At 36.5% G+C, this 17,126-nt stretch overlaps 1 protein-coding gene across 2 annotated transcripts in view; it reads left to right on the forward strand.

Moving 5' to 3' along the window:
• CADM2 (cell adhesion molecule 2) overlaps positions 1-17,126 on the forward strand; it is a 124,207-nt gene that overhangs the window by 17,919 nt on the left and 89,162 nt on the right. For both annotated transcript variants that reach the window (XM_086462919.1, XM_086462912.1), the window contains one exon: positions 13,237-13,327. In XM_086462919.1, the coding sequence (XP_086319045.1) occupies positions 13,237-13,327 (91 nt within the window). The remainder of the gene's footprint in view (positions 1-13,236; positions 13,328-17,126) is intronic.

Below are 17,126 nucleotides of genomic sequence, written 5' to 3' on the forward strand. Positions count from 1 at the left end.
AGGGTTAATGTACAATCCTGACCTTTCCCATCTGGAGGCTTATGTTCAAATACGGTTTACAAGTGAAATATAATCTAATATAATTTATTTCTCTCTAAAATGTTTTGTAGGAAAATCCACAGAGTGGCTTGTCTACTCTGCATAGAAACTTGAAAACATGGTGTGGGCAGGTTATTCCATTTGCTTGTGTTTAAAAGAGGACTCAAGATGGTTTCAAAGGAAGTTTGGGAGGAAAAGTTTAATAATGTTAAAAATTGGATGTTCAGGAAATAAACATAAAATAAATATAATTCTATTTCCGAGGAGTAAGCCTTTAGGCATAGGAAAGAGACAACCTGTGTTAAAAGGACTGAAAAGATGGAGGAAATGGAGCACAGTGAGGTCATCCCTGAACCTGTTCCAAATACCTGTTTGAACCACACCCTGCTTTGCCATGAGGAGATGCTAGCTTCGGCCAGGGTGTTGTCCCACAAGCTGGGTCTGGTACCTGGTGTGTGATAAGCCAATCGTACACACAAGGCTGAGATATTTATTAATTTCAAATCTGTGCAGAGAAGGGTGCTAGGTGGAAATTCCACAAAGCCAGCACCCCCTCCTTCTTTAGCCTTACAGTTTATATACGCTTTTACAGTTACATAACTTAATTACTATGCATGTTGAGGGGATATCTATTGTTATGCTGTTTACTCTAAAACGAAAATATAAACTAAATTAATTAGCTTACACATGTTCAAGGGTTTTTTTCCTGGAAAACTGTTTTTCACTGCTTAATCACCCTCACTGAGATCACATATATCAGTATAAACAAGCGAGACCATCTTGTGGTGTCTTCTGGGGTAGGATGTTCCTCTTTTACCAGTTTTCTGTGTTCTTATTCAAGGGCGTAATCATTAGTAAGGCCTGCATTGCTGATAGACCACCTGATCCATCGGAAAAAACAATGGGCCCTGAGTCTTGTGAAAAACAGGGCCAAAAAAGAAGGGAAAAAAAATCCATTGCTTGCTGTACATCAAGTGCGGTGATGTTTCTGAATTAATGAGCACTGGTGGGCTAACAACTGTTTTCTCTGTGGAGGGGAAGCTGGGGATACAACCTTAAAGACGTTGCTGTAAGCTTTTGAGGTTGCATGGTTAATTTGGTCACGACTGGGCACGTACCATTGTCATCAGTAGAAATCCCCACAGTGAATCAGTCAAGCCACTGAAGGATATTCTTAGGAGGACATAAGAAAGACAACAAGTTAGTTCATCTACCTGAAAAGACCAGAAGACTAGTGTAATGGTGTAAAAAAGGCAGTGCAGCTGATTCCCTGCAATAATAAACCTTTCTCTACATTAGGAGGTAGGTTCCAGAAATAGACAGCCCAGCAGCAGTATCCCCAAGACTGAGTGGCTGACTAATTCTTGAAGCTCCTAATCTGACTAACAGTTACTATAAAAAGGATTAAAAAAATAATTTCTCTGCATTGTATTTGATAAGGCGAATGCCTACATGGATACAATGTGAATATGTTAGATAACCTATGTTAGAGGTATGTAGTGGAACATTGACTGTGCAGAATAACTAGAAAGTGAGTTTTTAAATATACTTGTTATATAACTACTTTATATTGTAACTAACAGGACAATAAAGACTGACTGGCTGAATGACAGCCCAGTGTCTGAGACGTTCCACATCAGGTCCCAGTTGGAGCAAGAATTTTTCTTCACCAAGATCCATTAAGCAACATGCTGCCTTCAAAAATATGCTTAAAATATCTTTTTTTTTCCCTAGCCTAGACTTGGTGTTATTTCAAATGGGACCATCTTGAAAGGAGACTGAAAATTACAGAATCTGTATAGCTCACACCCAGGCTACAACTCTGGTCACCTTCAGCAAGGCAGCCTAATGACAGAAGGACAGAGCTGTTCCAGGCCTTCCCTACAGGACAGTTTGGGGGGCTGTTCATTTCCAAAACTAAAGACTAGCAAGCAGATGAGACAATTTGGAGGAAAACATATATAGAGATTGTTAGTAGGACCTCCCAAGGAATAGCAGTTTGCCCTTCGTGAGGGGGTGGAATATATTTATAAGAAACAAGTCAAATTTTCACGCCCTGATACTACTGCGTAGTTATTTTTATACAGATTAAACTTTTATAGTGTCCGATATCTGATATGAATGTCAGAGAAAGGCTTGAAGGGATATTTGGGTATGCTGAGCATCCAGAGCTCTTATTTAGTCCTTCCACGGTTTTGCATGTGCTGCAACTCTCAAGATAATTTAAGTCAGACATAACAGAAAACTGAAGGCCTTAAGCAAAAGAAACTGAGGATGCATAAGATAAAGTTACACTGAAAGGTCATGCAATGACTCAGAGTTAGGCATTTCTTGATAACGTATGTGATTTAGGCAGAAGTCTTTTTTTTTCCCCTTGCTTTTTTTCTTTACTTCTCTTAGGTGACGTGGCAAAATAAGATAAAATATAAAAAAGTTGGAGAGAGCCCAGTGTAAGGTAACGGGGATGTTAAATGGAACAGAGAGGTTTACATATCTGCAGAGACTGGCAAAATGGTGATTGCTTAGTCTGAAGAAGTGGCATGACAGAAATAATTAAACAAGATAAAAGTTGGAAAACTAAGCTTCGTCACTTGCATTCACTGAAGAAAACAGAACCAAGTTGCCAAAGAAAGTATTATTTCTACCATATCATTCATGTGTGTATGGGACTTAATGGATAACTAAGACACCAGTGACCCATTCTGCAAAACCGTGTAAAGGGGAATAGCTGTATCTGGTGCTAACTACCTTCATGAAGTGGCACACATTTAGAACTGTGGTGACAGTGCCACTCTGTCTACTACTTAATTCAGCAGGATCTACCAATATATCCAACACTATGCTCACATTTTTCTCTGCCAGTTTTAGGACCAAGCACAAACTAGGTAAGAATGATCAATGAATGCAGTACATGACAAAGGAAGGGTAAGGTTTTAACACATTTTAAATGGAGCAGATTTTCACCTTCCAAAACCCCAAGTCATACATTATGTACTACCATATTTTAATTACTTTTTTTCTATTTAGCAATTGTGGTGAAGGAGTCTGGTATGACTGACAGGTGAGATGTTGAAACAGGTACTGTGAATATTTTTAACAAAGTACCAGATAATCAGTGTTCACGGAATTAGTAACATAAAGGGTTTCCTGCGAGGTTGGTGCTTGAATTCAGGCACTCATGAATTATGAGTGTCAGGAGGGAATATTTCACTGATCGAGCTTTCTTTTTGCCCACATTAGCATTTGGCTTGTTGTTCTGCATCCAGTAGAGTGTTTTTACACTCTTCTGGTACAGTCATCCCTTTTTATTTCTTCAACAAGCATTGTTTTAAACGAAATGGAAAGAGATGAGATAAAGGATGACATAATAGTCATCAAAGAATCTCAGATAACAAAGGGACCATGCTGTTTCTGGTCCTGCTTGACTGTAAAGTAGTTTTTAAAGGAGTGTAAAAAAAAAGATACAGGAGTGTCCATGCAGATATGGCACAAAGCATTCATTGTTATCAAAGCTAAGTAGTTAAAAAATTATTATAAAGCTTAATTTTACAGTACTGTTGAATACATTTATTGAAATAAAGTACCATTGCCATGACACAATCAGTTGATCTAGATAGTCTCACCCACAAATACTACTAATAAAATAATTTGTCAAATACATAATACTGAGTTTTTCTCTCGTGTGTTTAAGCAATGAGTCATTCATTATATTCTGAAGCAGAGCATCAAACCTAACTGTATCTCCTGGGATGATTTGATGAAGTTTACCAATGCAGACTTGCTTTGCGAGTGCTTATTCAAAGCAATAGGGCACAGGCAGAAGCCATGCTACTTGTCATTTACAAAAGCAGCCCGATTTTGAGGAATGCTGATTCACAGCTGTAGGATGCATGCAGCTATTAAAAATGGTGAGCACTTTCACAGAGCTGATTAGAGCACTCCTCTCTCTTCTTTCAGATCTCATTTGGGATATCCAATTTGATGTTTATTTTTGCACATACTAGAGTGGTTTGTCCTTGGAATTTACTTTAAAAGTCTTTTTTTTTCTAAGCCTAATTATATAGGTTTTTTAGAAATAGGAATAAAATCATGTTGGAATACAGAATTTTCATGGAATTTTGTAGTTACTATCCATATATGAAAATTATGATCTTCTCATGGTTTCTGAAAAAAAAAAAAAAAAAGGTAATTTAATCTGTTCTATGCTTACTCTGTTCTATGCTTACTCCAGTGCTAATTAATCTGGAAAGTAGATACATCATCATTTTCAGAGGTATCTGCTTATTTTATCTTTGCATCTGGAAATGATGGAAAGGTTCCAAGGAAAGAAGAGAGGAAAAGCACGATGAAAAATGTAGAAGGCTGTGACATAAATAGATTTCACAAACATGTTTTTTGAAAAAAAACAGGCAAAACCAGGTAGAAAATAAATGAATTAGTCTCTCAGGAAATACTTTAAAAACCTTATCATCTGGCAGTCATTTATTACCAGGTAGCAATAATCTTTTATTATCTGACTGTTAGATTTTTATAACATTTTTTAAAATTATAGCACGAGAACTGTTGTTGTTCACTGCCATAGTAAAATATCAGAGAAATTTATGGAAGCTTTTCAATATTCGGAAGGTTTGTAGTCATAAAATAAAACTATGAAGTAAAGACATGCTGTTGGTAGCTCATAATTTAGCTAAACCTGTAAGAAGAAAAGTGCGTTGTAATGAATCAATGATACTCTGGTACAAAGAGGAAATGGTGGTTAGCGTGCAAAAAATTAAACAACCAGGTAAATAAATAAATAATTTTAAAATGGCAGAGTAAACCTGAGTATTATAGATCCAGGCAGGAGATGCTGCTGCACACAGTTAAATGAGAGATGTTTGGGAACAGTCAGTGGGCAACAGCGGGAAATGGGCAACAGCAGGAAGGTCAGGGGCTGGTACTTTCTATCCCTTTTTGGTGACAAAGGAAAATTTGTGAGTTTTCCTGGGCAGTGGCAATTGAAATGATAACCCTCAGTGAAAGAAACCTACCTATTCATCTGATGAGGATAGTAATATTATGATCCACTGCTCTTGGGACTCTTGTTAGAAATAATGCAGCAGGTTATGACAAGAGAAGAGTGCAGTGAGCCTCACCAACCAACCAAAGCAGAATTTCATATATTGCAACCTGTTTGCTGAGAAGATGAGAATCCTCCTATTGTTCCTAGAATTCCCAGCAAAATTTCCTCTAAAGGAGAGAAACCTCATTCCAGTGCATCTGCCAAATTGTCTGGTAGCCATGCCATGATTGTTATACCATAGGTAGGGCCTACATATTTTGTTCTGTGGGCTGCCTGGAGTTTGAGTGACTGTTTTCCGAACTGGCAAGTAATTGGTAAGACATGTTCCTTGTGTTGCTTAGGGTCCGTGAAGGTGAAACCTGGCGTTCATGGGAAGCTCACTGATCACAGTGGGAAGAATTGCTATGTCACATAAGCACAGCTCTCTTCCTGAATGGATCCGATGCCATATTTCATATTACTGGATCCAATGCAAAATCGCATTGTTAAACAAAGCCTTTTTTTACTAGCAGTACTTTTAAGGCTTTTTAAATCAGTATGCGTAGTCACAAAAGGTAATTAAAAACATCTAGTCATCATCCTAAAAGATTAAATAAGAAGGCAGTATCAGTGGTTTTTAGGAGGGATTTAAATAACACTTGTAGCACATCCTGATGTATTATGAGCACTCGCTTCCTCTGACAAACCCAGCAAGTGATGTGTTCTCCCCTCCCTGTATTGCTGTCTTTCCTATTACTGTTAACATAATTTAAGCTCAAACAGTAATTCCAACAAGGATCACAGACTTCATTACAACAAACTCAGCTTCTTACTGCAGGTGGAGAGATGTTCATAACGTAAACTACCGAGAGAGAATCACCTTCAAAGAAAACATGCATCAGAATCAAAGTATTTCAGTGGAGGCTTAGGGTCAAATGATGTTAATGAGCTGTTTTCAATTATTTAGAACATGGGTAGGGACAGGATTGTGTTTACCTTGATTTTGAAATAGGCACTTGACACTTTGGTTACATGGAAACTAATCAGATGGGAGAGCATTGTTTTGGAGGTTTAATAATGTTTGTTGTAATATTATATTGTATAGAGGTGTACATTTTTATTCGCAACAGGCAAACATATAGGAACAGCTGTGCCTCCCTTTCTTTCTACTTTTTTCACTAGGTCTAGCTCTTTTGGTACTAGCTTGAACTTGGAAGACTAAGTGGGACATTGTGAAAAACAAAAAAAAGCACAGAATCCCTCATGTTTTAAGAATTAGATATTTAGACAGCATATATCACACTGATGTGTGCCACACACAGAGGAAAGAATCTCACCGATGGATTTTTCTGTTTGAACCCCAAAGACTCATGAACTAAAATTACTCACGAGATTAATCTTTCTCTATACACCTTATGTATATTGAACCTTATATATTACTGTCACCAAATGGGACATTTTTTCTGTGCCAGGTCTTTTAATATCCTACAGACCAGAAAAAAATACATTCTCTGATCAAGGGACAACAGTGGAAGTGAAGAGAAATGTGATTTCTTCTTGACACTATCACCCGTTTCCTTAGAATGATGTGAACCAACCTTCTCAAAACAATAATTTGAGACCGATAGTTCCTTATGTACTGATTGTTACTTAAACAGGAAATAACTTGGTTTGTAATTATTATTGGACTGCTTTGATCATGACAAAAACATGGTAGACAGGTACAAAGAGAAGATCCAAACATTTTGCAAAATGACTGTATAGCATGCAAAGCCAGGAATGAATACTACAGGAGATTGTCATTGAAATTTTGTAGAACTCACATCTTCTGTTATGCCATTTTACTTTGAGAAGTAGAAGTTACAGACTTCATGCAATAAACACATTCAAAAACCCAAAGACTTGAAGGGGTACTGCACTTCATGTGACATAATAATAATGTGCAAATACAAATGTTCTGGTTGAATATATATCTGTTACCAGTTTGGAAAAGGTCTTCTTAAATTTGGGCTGGTATTAGTAAAATATCTAATACCTGATTCTGGCATTGTTGTTTCATTTAGTTATTTTTAATTATTTTTAAAAATGTTTAAAATTGTTTAAACATTAAAAATGTTGCCATCTTTGGCAAATAAGGATACTCTGAGGGCACCAGCTCAAAGGCATTTGAAAACATGTCAGTAAAATTTGTACATTTGTACATCCCAAGAACGGATGTACCAAAGACAGTTGATGCTAAGCATTGACAGAACTTTGAATTAAGCATCCTAGGAAATGTGTAGGGAATATTAAAGTTTTATAGGGTTTTCTTTTTATGAATATCCTAACTGGCTTTAGAAACCTCTTTTAAATGTAAGGATGAATGGTATATTCCATGTTATGTTGGCACTAATATAAATAGGGACAGTTTGCACAGTACTGAGTTACTTGTGGAGTTCTAATTCATGATGTGGAACGGGTTAAGAATTTTCTAATACCTGTTCTTTTTCAATGTGTCAGAAAATCCTGATTTATCCAAACTATCACATAGGTAGGGAAAAAGCTTTTTCAGATTCAAAGTGAAACCTTAGTTCAAAACCTGAGTGGAAGGGGAGACTTAGAATACCTGGTAGACCTCTGCTGTTTCATGGGAGGTCAGCACACAAGTCCTTGCACTCTTTGAATTAGACCAAACAAGCAGTTACTCCACAGACTCTGAAGGGCTGAATGTTCTGATCCCTGAATTACTGTCAAAAAAGTATTTTGCTGGATCTGATCTACTTAGTGTGAATACTTCAGTACTCAATGGAGTAAGGAACCTGTTTTTCTCATAGACTGCTGCATGAGCTGTAATAACATGTCAAAAGAACTAGTCTTGGTGGGCTGATTACCACTTCTCATAAAAATCAAATTTCCTGTAAGTGAGGGAGTATAGAAATGGCTTCGTCAGACTTGTGGTAGAGCAGGCCTCTCAAATGTAGAGTGCTGAAGTACGGGACCCTTCTTCAGGGATTAATAAAACTGTCTCTATAAGTGAAAAGAAGGAGGTATTCTTGTTCCATTCTGCTTCCTGAACCTTTAGCCACATTGGAAGATATTTGGGGTGCTGAGTTTGATTTTCATAGCAAGTTATTGCATTTATTTTTTTAAAAAAATATCTATAATTCAGCAGAGAACTTGAAAATTAGGAGCCCTCACTTGGATCTCTATATTTGATACAATATTCCTTTGGAAGTTTCTGCACAGGATAGCTGCTAAGACTTTTACTGTTAATCCTTTCAGTGGAAGCCCAACGAAGGCTAAGATTTGAGCAACATAGAGATTTACATTTTAACAAAATGTGCACAGAAATCTAGTGGGAAGTACCGTTTATATTACAGCTAAACATATACATATATATCAGTTTTCTGGAGAAAAGACTGGTGCATGCACCTTTGGATTGTCAGCACTATTTGACTTCTAAGGACTATGAGATCACTAATATTTCTACTCCTAAATACTGTACAACTTCCAATAGTCATTTCTTGAAAGTCTTAACAAAAGGTATGTAGTCCACCCACCCTAACATCTGCCCAAGAAAGGAGGTGATCGTATGTTCTGTTTCTAGGATTATAATTACATTAACTGAAGATGATTACAATAGGGAGAGATTATTTGGTAAGGTAACGTGATGCTATCATAACATCATCATAATGTCACCCTTTTGTCTCACAAAATGATTTTTCTTCTGAATTCTGGTTATTCCCACACACCTTTTGCTGATGAACACTCTAGGATGCTTAGGGGTCATACTTTGATTTAGTACTCAATCAGTAGCTGGGAGTTCTGTGAAAAGGTATCCCCAGAAGCTCTGGTAGTTCAGCAAGCTAAGGACTGAAGGAACCAAGGACTTCTGAAGTTACACAGGAAAAAAAAGGCCAAATTACTTTTTTACTATCTTGGCACTAAGCAGCAGCGAGTAGAGATACATTTTCTGATTCTGTTGGTGACCTACTTTCTGATCTTAAGCAAATTTGTTTACTTTTATGAGTTCAGTTTCTGCTTTTACGCTGCGGTTTTCAAGGGTTTACACATATAGTTTAATATAGCTTATCATATGAGAGTCTTCCAGCAGCTCCCATGTGCTTACTTTATATAAGGGAATTTATTTGAAGAAATTTGTATGAAGATATTTAATCCTGCATGTGACCTTATAAGGACTTGGCAATAAAATAATATAAATACATAATGAGATCTTTCTTACTTTAAGCAATGTAAAAATAGCAAATGCATTTTGGAAAAAAAAAACCCAAACTTTTTAGCATTGAAGACCTGATTAACGGCAAAAGTCTGATGACTGATAAGAAACACATTTATTTTGAAATAGCTTCAAAGAGATTAAATCAATCAGTAAAGCAGTTCCACAAGGTATTAATGTTGCCATTAGTTATTGCTAAGAGTACAACAAAAATCTTGTGAAGTGTTTAATTTCTTTATATATCAGATAACATTCATTAGCAGTGTAAACTGAAATCAATTTTCCACACATATTCGCTGATTTTGTATGTTGCTGAATAAAGATGGTATTGTCTGATCAAAAATAGATAAATCTTCCCAAAGCTTTGAAATGGCTTCCCTGGCCTTGTGCAATGAGATATACCCAATTCCTAGAAAGACGGATGAAATAGAATCACTCAGTGCAACTTTTGCCTTTGGTGTACTGAAACAGGAAAGGATATATTAAAAAACCCCTGCCATAGTTTTAGTTGGTAACCTCTGCAAAGCTGTTATTTCCAGCAAAAAGGCAGATTCTTGGCACATGGAGGAGTGGAAAATGTCTTGCTATGTGTCTAAAGACATGTTTGAGTCTCAGTTCAGAGTGGTGCTGGCAATCAATTGCAGCTCATTAAGTACCTCATCACTCAAGCTAAAGACTGGAGGGCCAAACAGCTCTCACGCTGTTGGAGATGCATGTAAATAAATAAGTCACTGGGTATGGAAACTAGTGTGTTTTACTGTGAAGGCTTGCTGTATTACCTACACTTACATAAACCACTGTGTTTGGGTTTTTTTTTTAATTGGATTTTCCCAATGCTTATTCTTTGTGGAGTTTTTGTCATTTCTGTAATGTCCTTAGAGCTCAGGATAAGGGCATATTTGTAGGTATTGTAACAAAATATTAGTCACCAGTCCCTTGTTTATAAGAATTCTGCTTGAAATACTGATGTACAGTATTTTATTACCATTAAATTGCTGAGCCAAATCCTAAAAAAAGGTGGAAATTGTTAAAGTTCTGGTAAGTTTAACTGATGAAAATTGCTATACTTCTACTGACTTTAGAGGAGGAGCAACAGAAGATGTGACCCACAATAAAACCCTTGATTCTGCTCCTTTGGTTTGTTTTGGTTGTAAAAGTAGAGATTTTTTGGACATAGCTACATTCTGTATAACAAGCTGATGAGAATATCTGAAAATAAATCAACCTCTCTTACTGTATTAATGTTCTTGGTATGGTTTTCTGTCTTTAGACTTTGTTTTCTAGTGGCAGTGGTATTTGCTGAAGATTGGGTGATGTTCCAGTTGTTATGATTAATACTTCTGAGCGTGATAGGTTAAAGCTCACAGTAGTGCCTCTCAGGAGGTAGTGTTTTGTAACAGCATTTTGTGTTCTGGAAAAATATCAGTCAGCAGGGTTTTATTATCTTTGTTAAAATAACATATTTAGGTTAGTTTTGATGCAATTATTCTAGAGATTTCTTATTTTAAATATTGATGTGAATGTGAAAGTGGAGGACAAGTTTGTCTTAAAAGTTTTTCCCTTATAAGTGTACACTTTAATTCTGGAAAGAAGTCAAGCACAGCATGAAAATAAAGTAAAACAAAACAATAACACTGAGAATGAAGCACTCAGAATATCAACTACTTTTTGAAAAAGACTGTTAATAAAATACAAAAATTGTCAATTGTAAGCTGCCCTAAAAGCTATAAATTGAATTAATCTCTGTGTTTCCTGTTTTAAAGAAACAAGTAGTTACTGTACAAGTCAATTAGTAGGGAAAACCACAAGGGAATATATTTCCTACAGTACTTTATTGTGCATTATAAAGTGAAACATAAGACTTTTCTTAATATGTGTTAGTAAACTCTGTTTAGAAGTACATTGAGAACAGAGAGCTGTCTGGGGCATTAGATAAAATAGGAATGGGAACTTCAGTTTGGGGGAAACAGCACCGCATTGATCCATGCAAATGAAATCTTCATTGTCTGAAGTCCCCTCTTCTATTATATGTGGGTCATTTACAGTGATGTGTAAAATGCTTATCATTTCCTAAATATTTAAGCCAGTAATGCTAGCTGGATGGACCTTTAATTTCTTTCTTCACCTGTGGCTATCATGGTTATTTCCATCAAAGTTTAGCTCCTTTTCATATTTCTCTGGAAACCTCTTGATCTCATTGCATTAGTTGTCTCCCTCCCTCGGTTAAATTTTTCATGTATTCCTATCTGATACTAATTTGTTCCTCTGGTTCAGTGTATAGTCAAGAGAGTAATTTATTCATCTTCAGTAGCACCACTGAAATCACAGAAGTGCTTGATGCCCTGATTTATTAAGGCACTTGAGGTCAGTGCCTTAAGCATGTGCTAAAAATGAAGCAAATGCCAGCACGACCTCCAAAGGATTAGTCACCTGCATAATGGTTTGCAGGGTCCTCAAAAATATGAACTTGTGGAACAGATTTGCTACTGGTGTAAGGTTAGTGCAGCTGTACTGAAAGCTAAATGATGCTGACAATGCTTTCGGTGGAATTATGACAAGTCTACACGAAGCCTTTCCCTCTTCTTGTCTTGTGCCATGCTGATACATTATGATATGCCAAAAATAAAAATCAAAGTGAGAAAAATGCTTCCAACATTTTTAATTGTTCATATGCCATTTAGCATTCAACAGGACTATTAGCATCTCAATAAGAAATTATATTGTTGCAGCATATCATTTTTTCCATTTGATTTTGTAGGGTCATACTGTCATGCTCTTTCACATTTGCTTGATAATAGGGTATCTGTGGTGTCATTGCTAATGAAAACAGGAATTGCAAATTGCATGAGACAAAACCTAGATACCCTAGATTTGCCGGTTAAAGTGTTTCTTGTGCCATAGATGAAGACCTGTGTTTTGTATTAGGAAACTGTAGAGGAAAAAGGAATTTATATTTTCCTTTTGAGTCTAAAAATTTTCCTCACTATGACTATGAACCCTTTTTTCCTTTTACTCAGGAAAAAACTGTTTGTATAGCAGTGTTTCTTTCTTTATGGTCTTTTTTGTTCCTTATAAGAGGTGCCCCTCTAACTCATGTAAAATATTTTGATTATGAGAATATACCCTTGCAAACCAGCTGGAAAATTTTTTTGAAGTTAAAGATCTACTTAAAATGTTTGATTCTGCATGAATTCACAGGAGCTATACTGTGTATCTTTTTGCAATTAAAATGATAAAGTTAATTCCAATCTAAAGGAATAAAATTTTAAAATTTTCAAGACAGATTAACAACTTTATATAGTGCTTTTTGCAGATATTTAAAACGTTCTCTTTTTAATTTTTGTTTTTTAAAAAAAAGAATGTTCTGTTTTAGGGGCAGCATTATTGCATTTCAGAAATAATATCCTGTAAAATGCCTGTAACAAGGTATTTTATCTGAAAGCCCATTGTAACTTTCTTATTATGAGTTTCAAGCTTCTGCAACAATAAAAATGTTCTTATTCAAATGTATATTATTGCATTCATTCCTCTAATAGCAACATCCCATCATATCAACCTATAAATAGACAAAGAAACAATTGCACAGAGTACTTGTTATTCATCCTCAATATTTTTTATTTTGTTATAAGATACCAGGCTTTGGAATACTCATATGGAGTATTTGCATTGAATACAGAAAGAAAAAAGTTATTTCCTCTACATATATAAGTGCTTTCTATTTGCATTTCCTTGGGGTGTAAAAAATTACTGGTTTAGTTCCATTGGCCATTTTTATTGCCTTCCTGAAGACAATGAAAATTGCACAAGTCTCCGTATAAAAGCATCTCTAAGTCTAAGTGGAATCTGTGGAATAGACTTTTGTAAATAGGGAAGAATGTACTCATAGATAATTAATCTTTTGTGTGTATATCAACAAGATGTCTATTTTTTTTCTTCCTAGATACACCTTTAGTTAAAATCATTTCTTCCAATTCATGGCCTGAAGAAGGACAATCTATAATTTTGACTTGTGAATCCAAAGGAAAACCAGTGTAAGTGATTTAACAAGTAATATGTTTTTGTTATTTTCCTTATTCTGCTGTGATTGCAGTCTTCAGCTGCAGAAATCTGCTGGTTTTGTCTCGTCCCAGGGTGTAAAGTAATCTCTGGTATAGAAAACCCCTTGAAGCCTGTCTTCATTAAGTGTCTGTAGAGGACTGGTCTTTTACTTTGTCATCTATTTTAGTTTTGAGCAAGAATTCCAGCTGTGAGATTTTTTTTTTTTTTTTCAGTCAGGTATATGAACCTGAAAGGAGTGCAGGCTTAATCAGTCACTGTTTACATCATTGAACTGATGATAGAAGAGAAAATGTCTTATGAAAATCTTCCTACATCAACTAGCCTCAGAGAAAATATATTGAACTTTCTGGATGCTTTGGCTGTCATTTACAGGGAAATTTGAAGTTTAATGATATGTGCAAGTTGGCTGCCTGTTTCTACCAGAATTTGAAAAGATGTAGCCTACTTTAAGAATATAAATTGTTTTACTTGGAAATTAACATCTCTACCATCAGTATTTTTTAAAGGCAGATCTGCAGAGATTAACTCTTGCACAGAATCTACTATTTAAATAAACTTCACTCTTTAAAACAGTACCTTCTCAGATGAGCTGTTATAGATTTACCCATAAAGATACAGAAATAATCCAGTTACTTAATAGTAAGCTAATATGAATCAAGTTTCTTAAATATTGACCTTCTGCTCAAAAGATTAATACATAGTGTTATATGGAGTGGTGATGCACAGCTTTAGAATGGTCTTGAAGATGATAGTGCAGTAATATTTTGGTTCTAGAAAAGGTGCAAATTATATGCCCAAAATCACGTCTCTTAGGGCTGAATTTCTCCCTGGTATAACTTTAGTGACTTTATGGAATTGCTTGGTGTAGGAACCTGAAGTCAGATTTAGGTCAAGTCAGGCATTTAAGTCCAAAATTTCTATTTTGAAAAGCTCTTCTGAGTTTAGTCTGGTGTCATTTAAACTCCGTAAGTACTTTTCATTTTTATACTATATGCCTGTATCATTTTAAAGCATATCCTCCATCCAAATCTTGACTGGGCTGAGCAACTCAGCACCTAGATCATGCTTTTACCCTGCTTTGGACCAGAACACTGGAGGTCCGTACAATTAGTCTTACATGGTGCTCAATGCAATTGGTTTTCTGTGTATCTGTGCACTTCTGAAGTAATACCTTTCTGAGATAGACACCTCCATAGGTAACTCACAAAAATCAGTTGAAAGCCATCTCTTGCTTTTATAACATACTTGAAGGACAAGGAATTGTTCATTTACCTTATAGCCTTTGAGCGTTCCCCTAGATATCAGGAGGTACAGAGTAAGTTTCCCCATTATTTTCAAATTCAGCAGAATTTAAGCATAAGTGCTTAATTTTAGGAAAGAGGTCAGCCCTGATTGCCCCAAGCATGCTGTCGGCTAGGTGATATTTAGGATTTTCCCTAGCTCAGTGTTTTGCTCATGACTAAACAGGCCACAGCTGCATGCCGAGTGCTCTGTTTGGCACACAGACTTCAGGCATCCTAGCCCCAGGCGCTTGATTTTCACTATTCATCTAACATTCGCTGTAGGGATAAAGACTAGAAGTAAGGCAGTCATTACGTGGTTTTATATTTTTAATTACCTCTTGTTTGTTGGGAGGAGGCAGTTTGGACTTTCACTTTTGGAGAATTTAAATAATAAGAAAGTTTGGAGGTTATGGATTGATTTCTTCTTTTTAGTTTTGTGAGATAGACAGCTGGATGATTTGACAGATGGATGTATAATGGGTATGTGGGGAGGAAGGAGGAATACGTGTATAATACCAACTAGGGGTTCTAGTCTTTCAATGATTTCACCTGCCTCTGACTATTACAAGGAGCCATGATGTTTTTCAGCTTCTGAGTGTATGGGAATCATTTCAACTGTCTTTAAACATCTGCACAGTAGGTATTTACATCTGAGCTGCTCACTTAGGCTTCCCTTTGCATTCAGTGGAAGGATTTAGGCACTATTATGACATGACTGGTCTCCTCTACATTAGACAATTACAGAAGAAAGAGCCAGACTGGATCATACCTCTGCTACTTTCTCTCCACTGACTACATGGAGTTTAGACAGTTAATTCAGTCAGATATCTACCTCTGTATTTTGGGATGCCAAATATAGATGTCTAAATACAGACATTTCTATCAAATTTTATATCCATGTTTAAGTTTGGTCAGATGCACCTTGATTTTTGTCTACAGCTTATAACCGCATTTTCATAATCTTTTCTGAAAATGGGCTAACATTTTTTTCACGTGCCAGAGATGTTAGACTCTTAAAAAATTAGATAATTAATCCTCTCAGATATTAGATTTTCCCCCAGACCTCTATATTTGTTAGTCATTTCTGAAGACAGTAAAAAACTATGAAAGTGGTATGGTTTAGCTTGACTTACACAATATTTTCTATTTAGTACATGTAATACTGTACATATACTTTATATGTTACCATGAGGAGTCACTAGTTAAAACATAATAATTAAAATGGAGCTTCAGTTGAGGGGTTTACTGATTATTAATTTTTTTTAGATAAAACTCAGTTGCATCCTTAATGGATTCAAATGCAAAAATGGAATCAAATGCAAACCTTACATGTGGTTTTTAAAGGGCAGCCAAATAAAAACTCCAGACCACAGAATTATCAAAGCAGGACACCTGTATGTTGTAGCCTTTGGGGCACAAATATTTTGCCAATAAATGCACCTCTAATTGTCCATGCCACAAGAAGTGCCAACATCAGCTGCTCCATATTGCTGCATTAGGTCAGTCTTTCACGGCGCAGAGCCAGTAATAAATAGGCATCCTCCTGGGAACAGTTTGCAGTTGCTTAGCATGAGAAACAGTAATGTCATGCTCCCAGCCTACATTATGATTACCGTCTGGCTTGGAGAGAGAGAGAAATCAGAGAGGTCCACAGAGCCCAAATGTGTCAGTGTCACAAGATAAGCAATGAACTGTAGGCTTCATGGAGAGCTAAGAGCCAAGCATGGTCCTTCGTAGCCATTTACACACCATGGGTTAATTTCTATACACTGTCAACTTTATGTCACAGTTACAACAGTCTCTTCTGTTCCCTATAGGCAGCAGTGAATCATATCAGTAAATGAACACTTACTTATAGGCACATTTCTCTTGTATCCCAGAGCAATTTTCACAAGCTTCAAAATGACATTAGAGATGAAAATGGAGAAAGAATGAAGCCAGGTTGTGGCTGTGGTGACATTCATGACACTGGTAGCTGCTGTAGAGTATTTCTTTCCCAAAAGGGAAAAGCAGAATGAGGCTAAAGCTAGAATGTACTTACCCTGTCTTAGATCTCATCACCAAGCCTCTCCTTGAAAGGATTCTCTCCCTCAAACTGTGTGCATCACGGATACCCAGATATTGTGTTTGAAATCTATAGCACAGTCCTAAGGAAAAGCCCTCTCTAACTTACAGTCTTGTAGCAGGGAATGGGAAGGAAGTCTTGCTCAGACCAACACCTCGGGGAAATCAGCTGCCCTCTGCATCTTCTGCTAAAACAGCATCCACCAGAGATATAGCAGTGACATGAGGAACAACTGTTTACTAGGTGTTAGAAGTGGAGAACTAAGGCCCTGCTAAGGATTCATAGTTTAGGGTATAAGATTTGGCTTGACCAGTCGATAGCCATGACTTTGGACAAGAGAAAAAATGGCCTCAGACACGTGGATGAGTGGAGGTAGGCTGCCCGAGAGGTGCTGGGGAGGTTACTGCAAGAGCCATCAGCCCT

The sequence above is a fragment of the Leptosomus discolor genome, chromosome 1, assembly GCF_034619465.1.
Source record: "Leptosomus discolor isolate bLepDis1 chromosome 1, bLepDis1.hap2, whole genome shotgun sequence".
Lineage (NCBI taxonomy): Eukaryota > Metazoa > Chordata > Aves > Leptosomiformes > Leptosomidae > Leptosomus > Leptosomus discolor.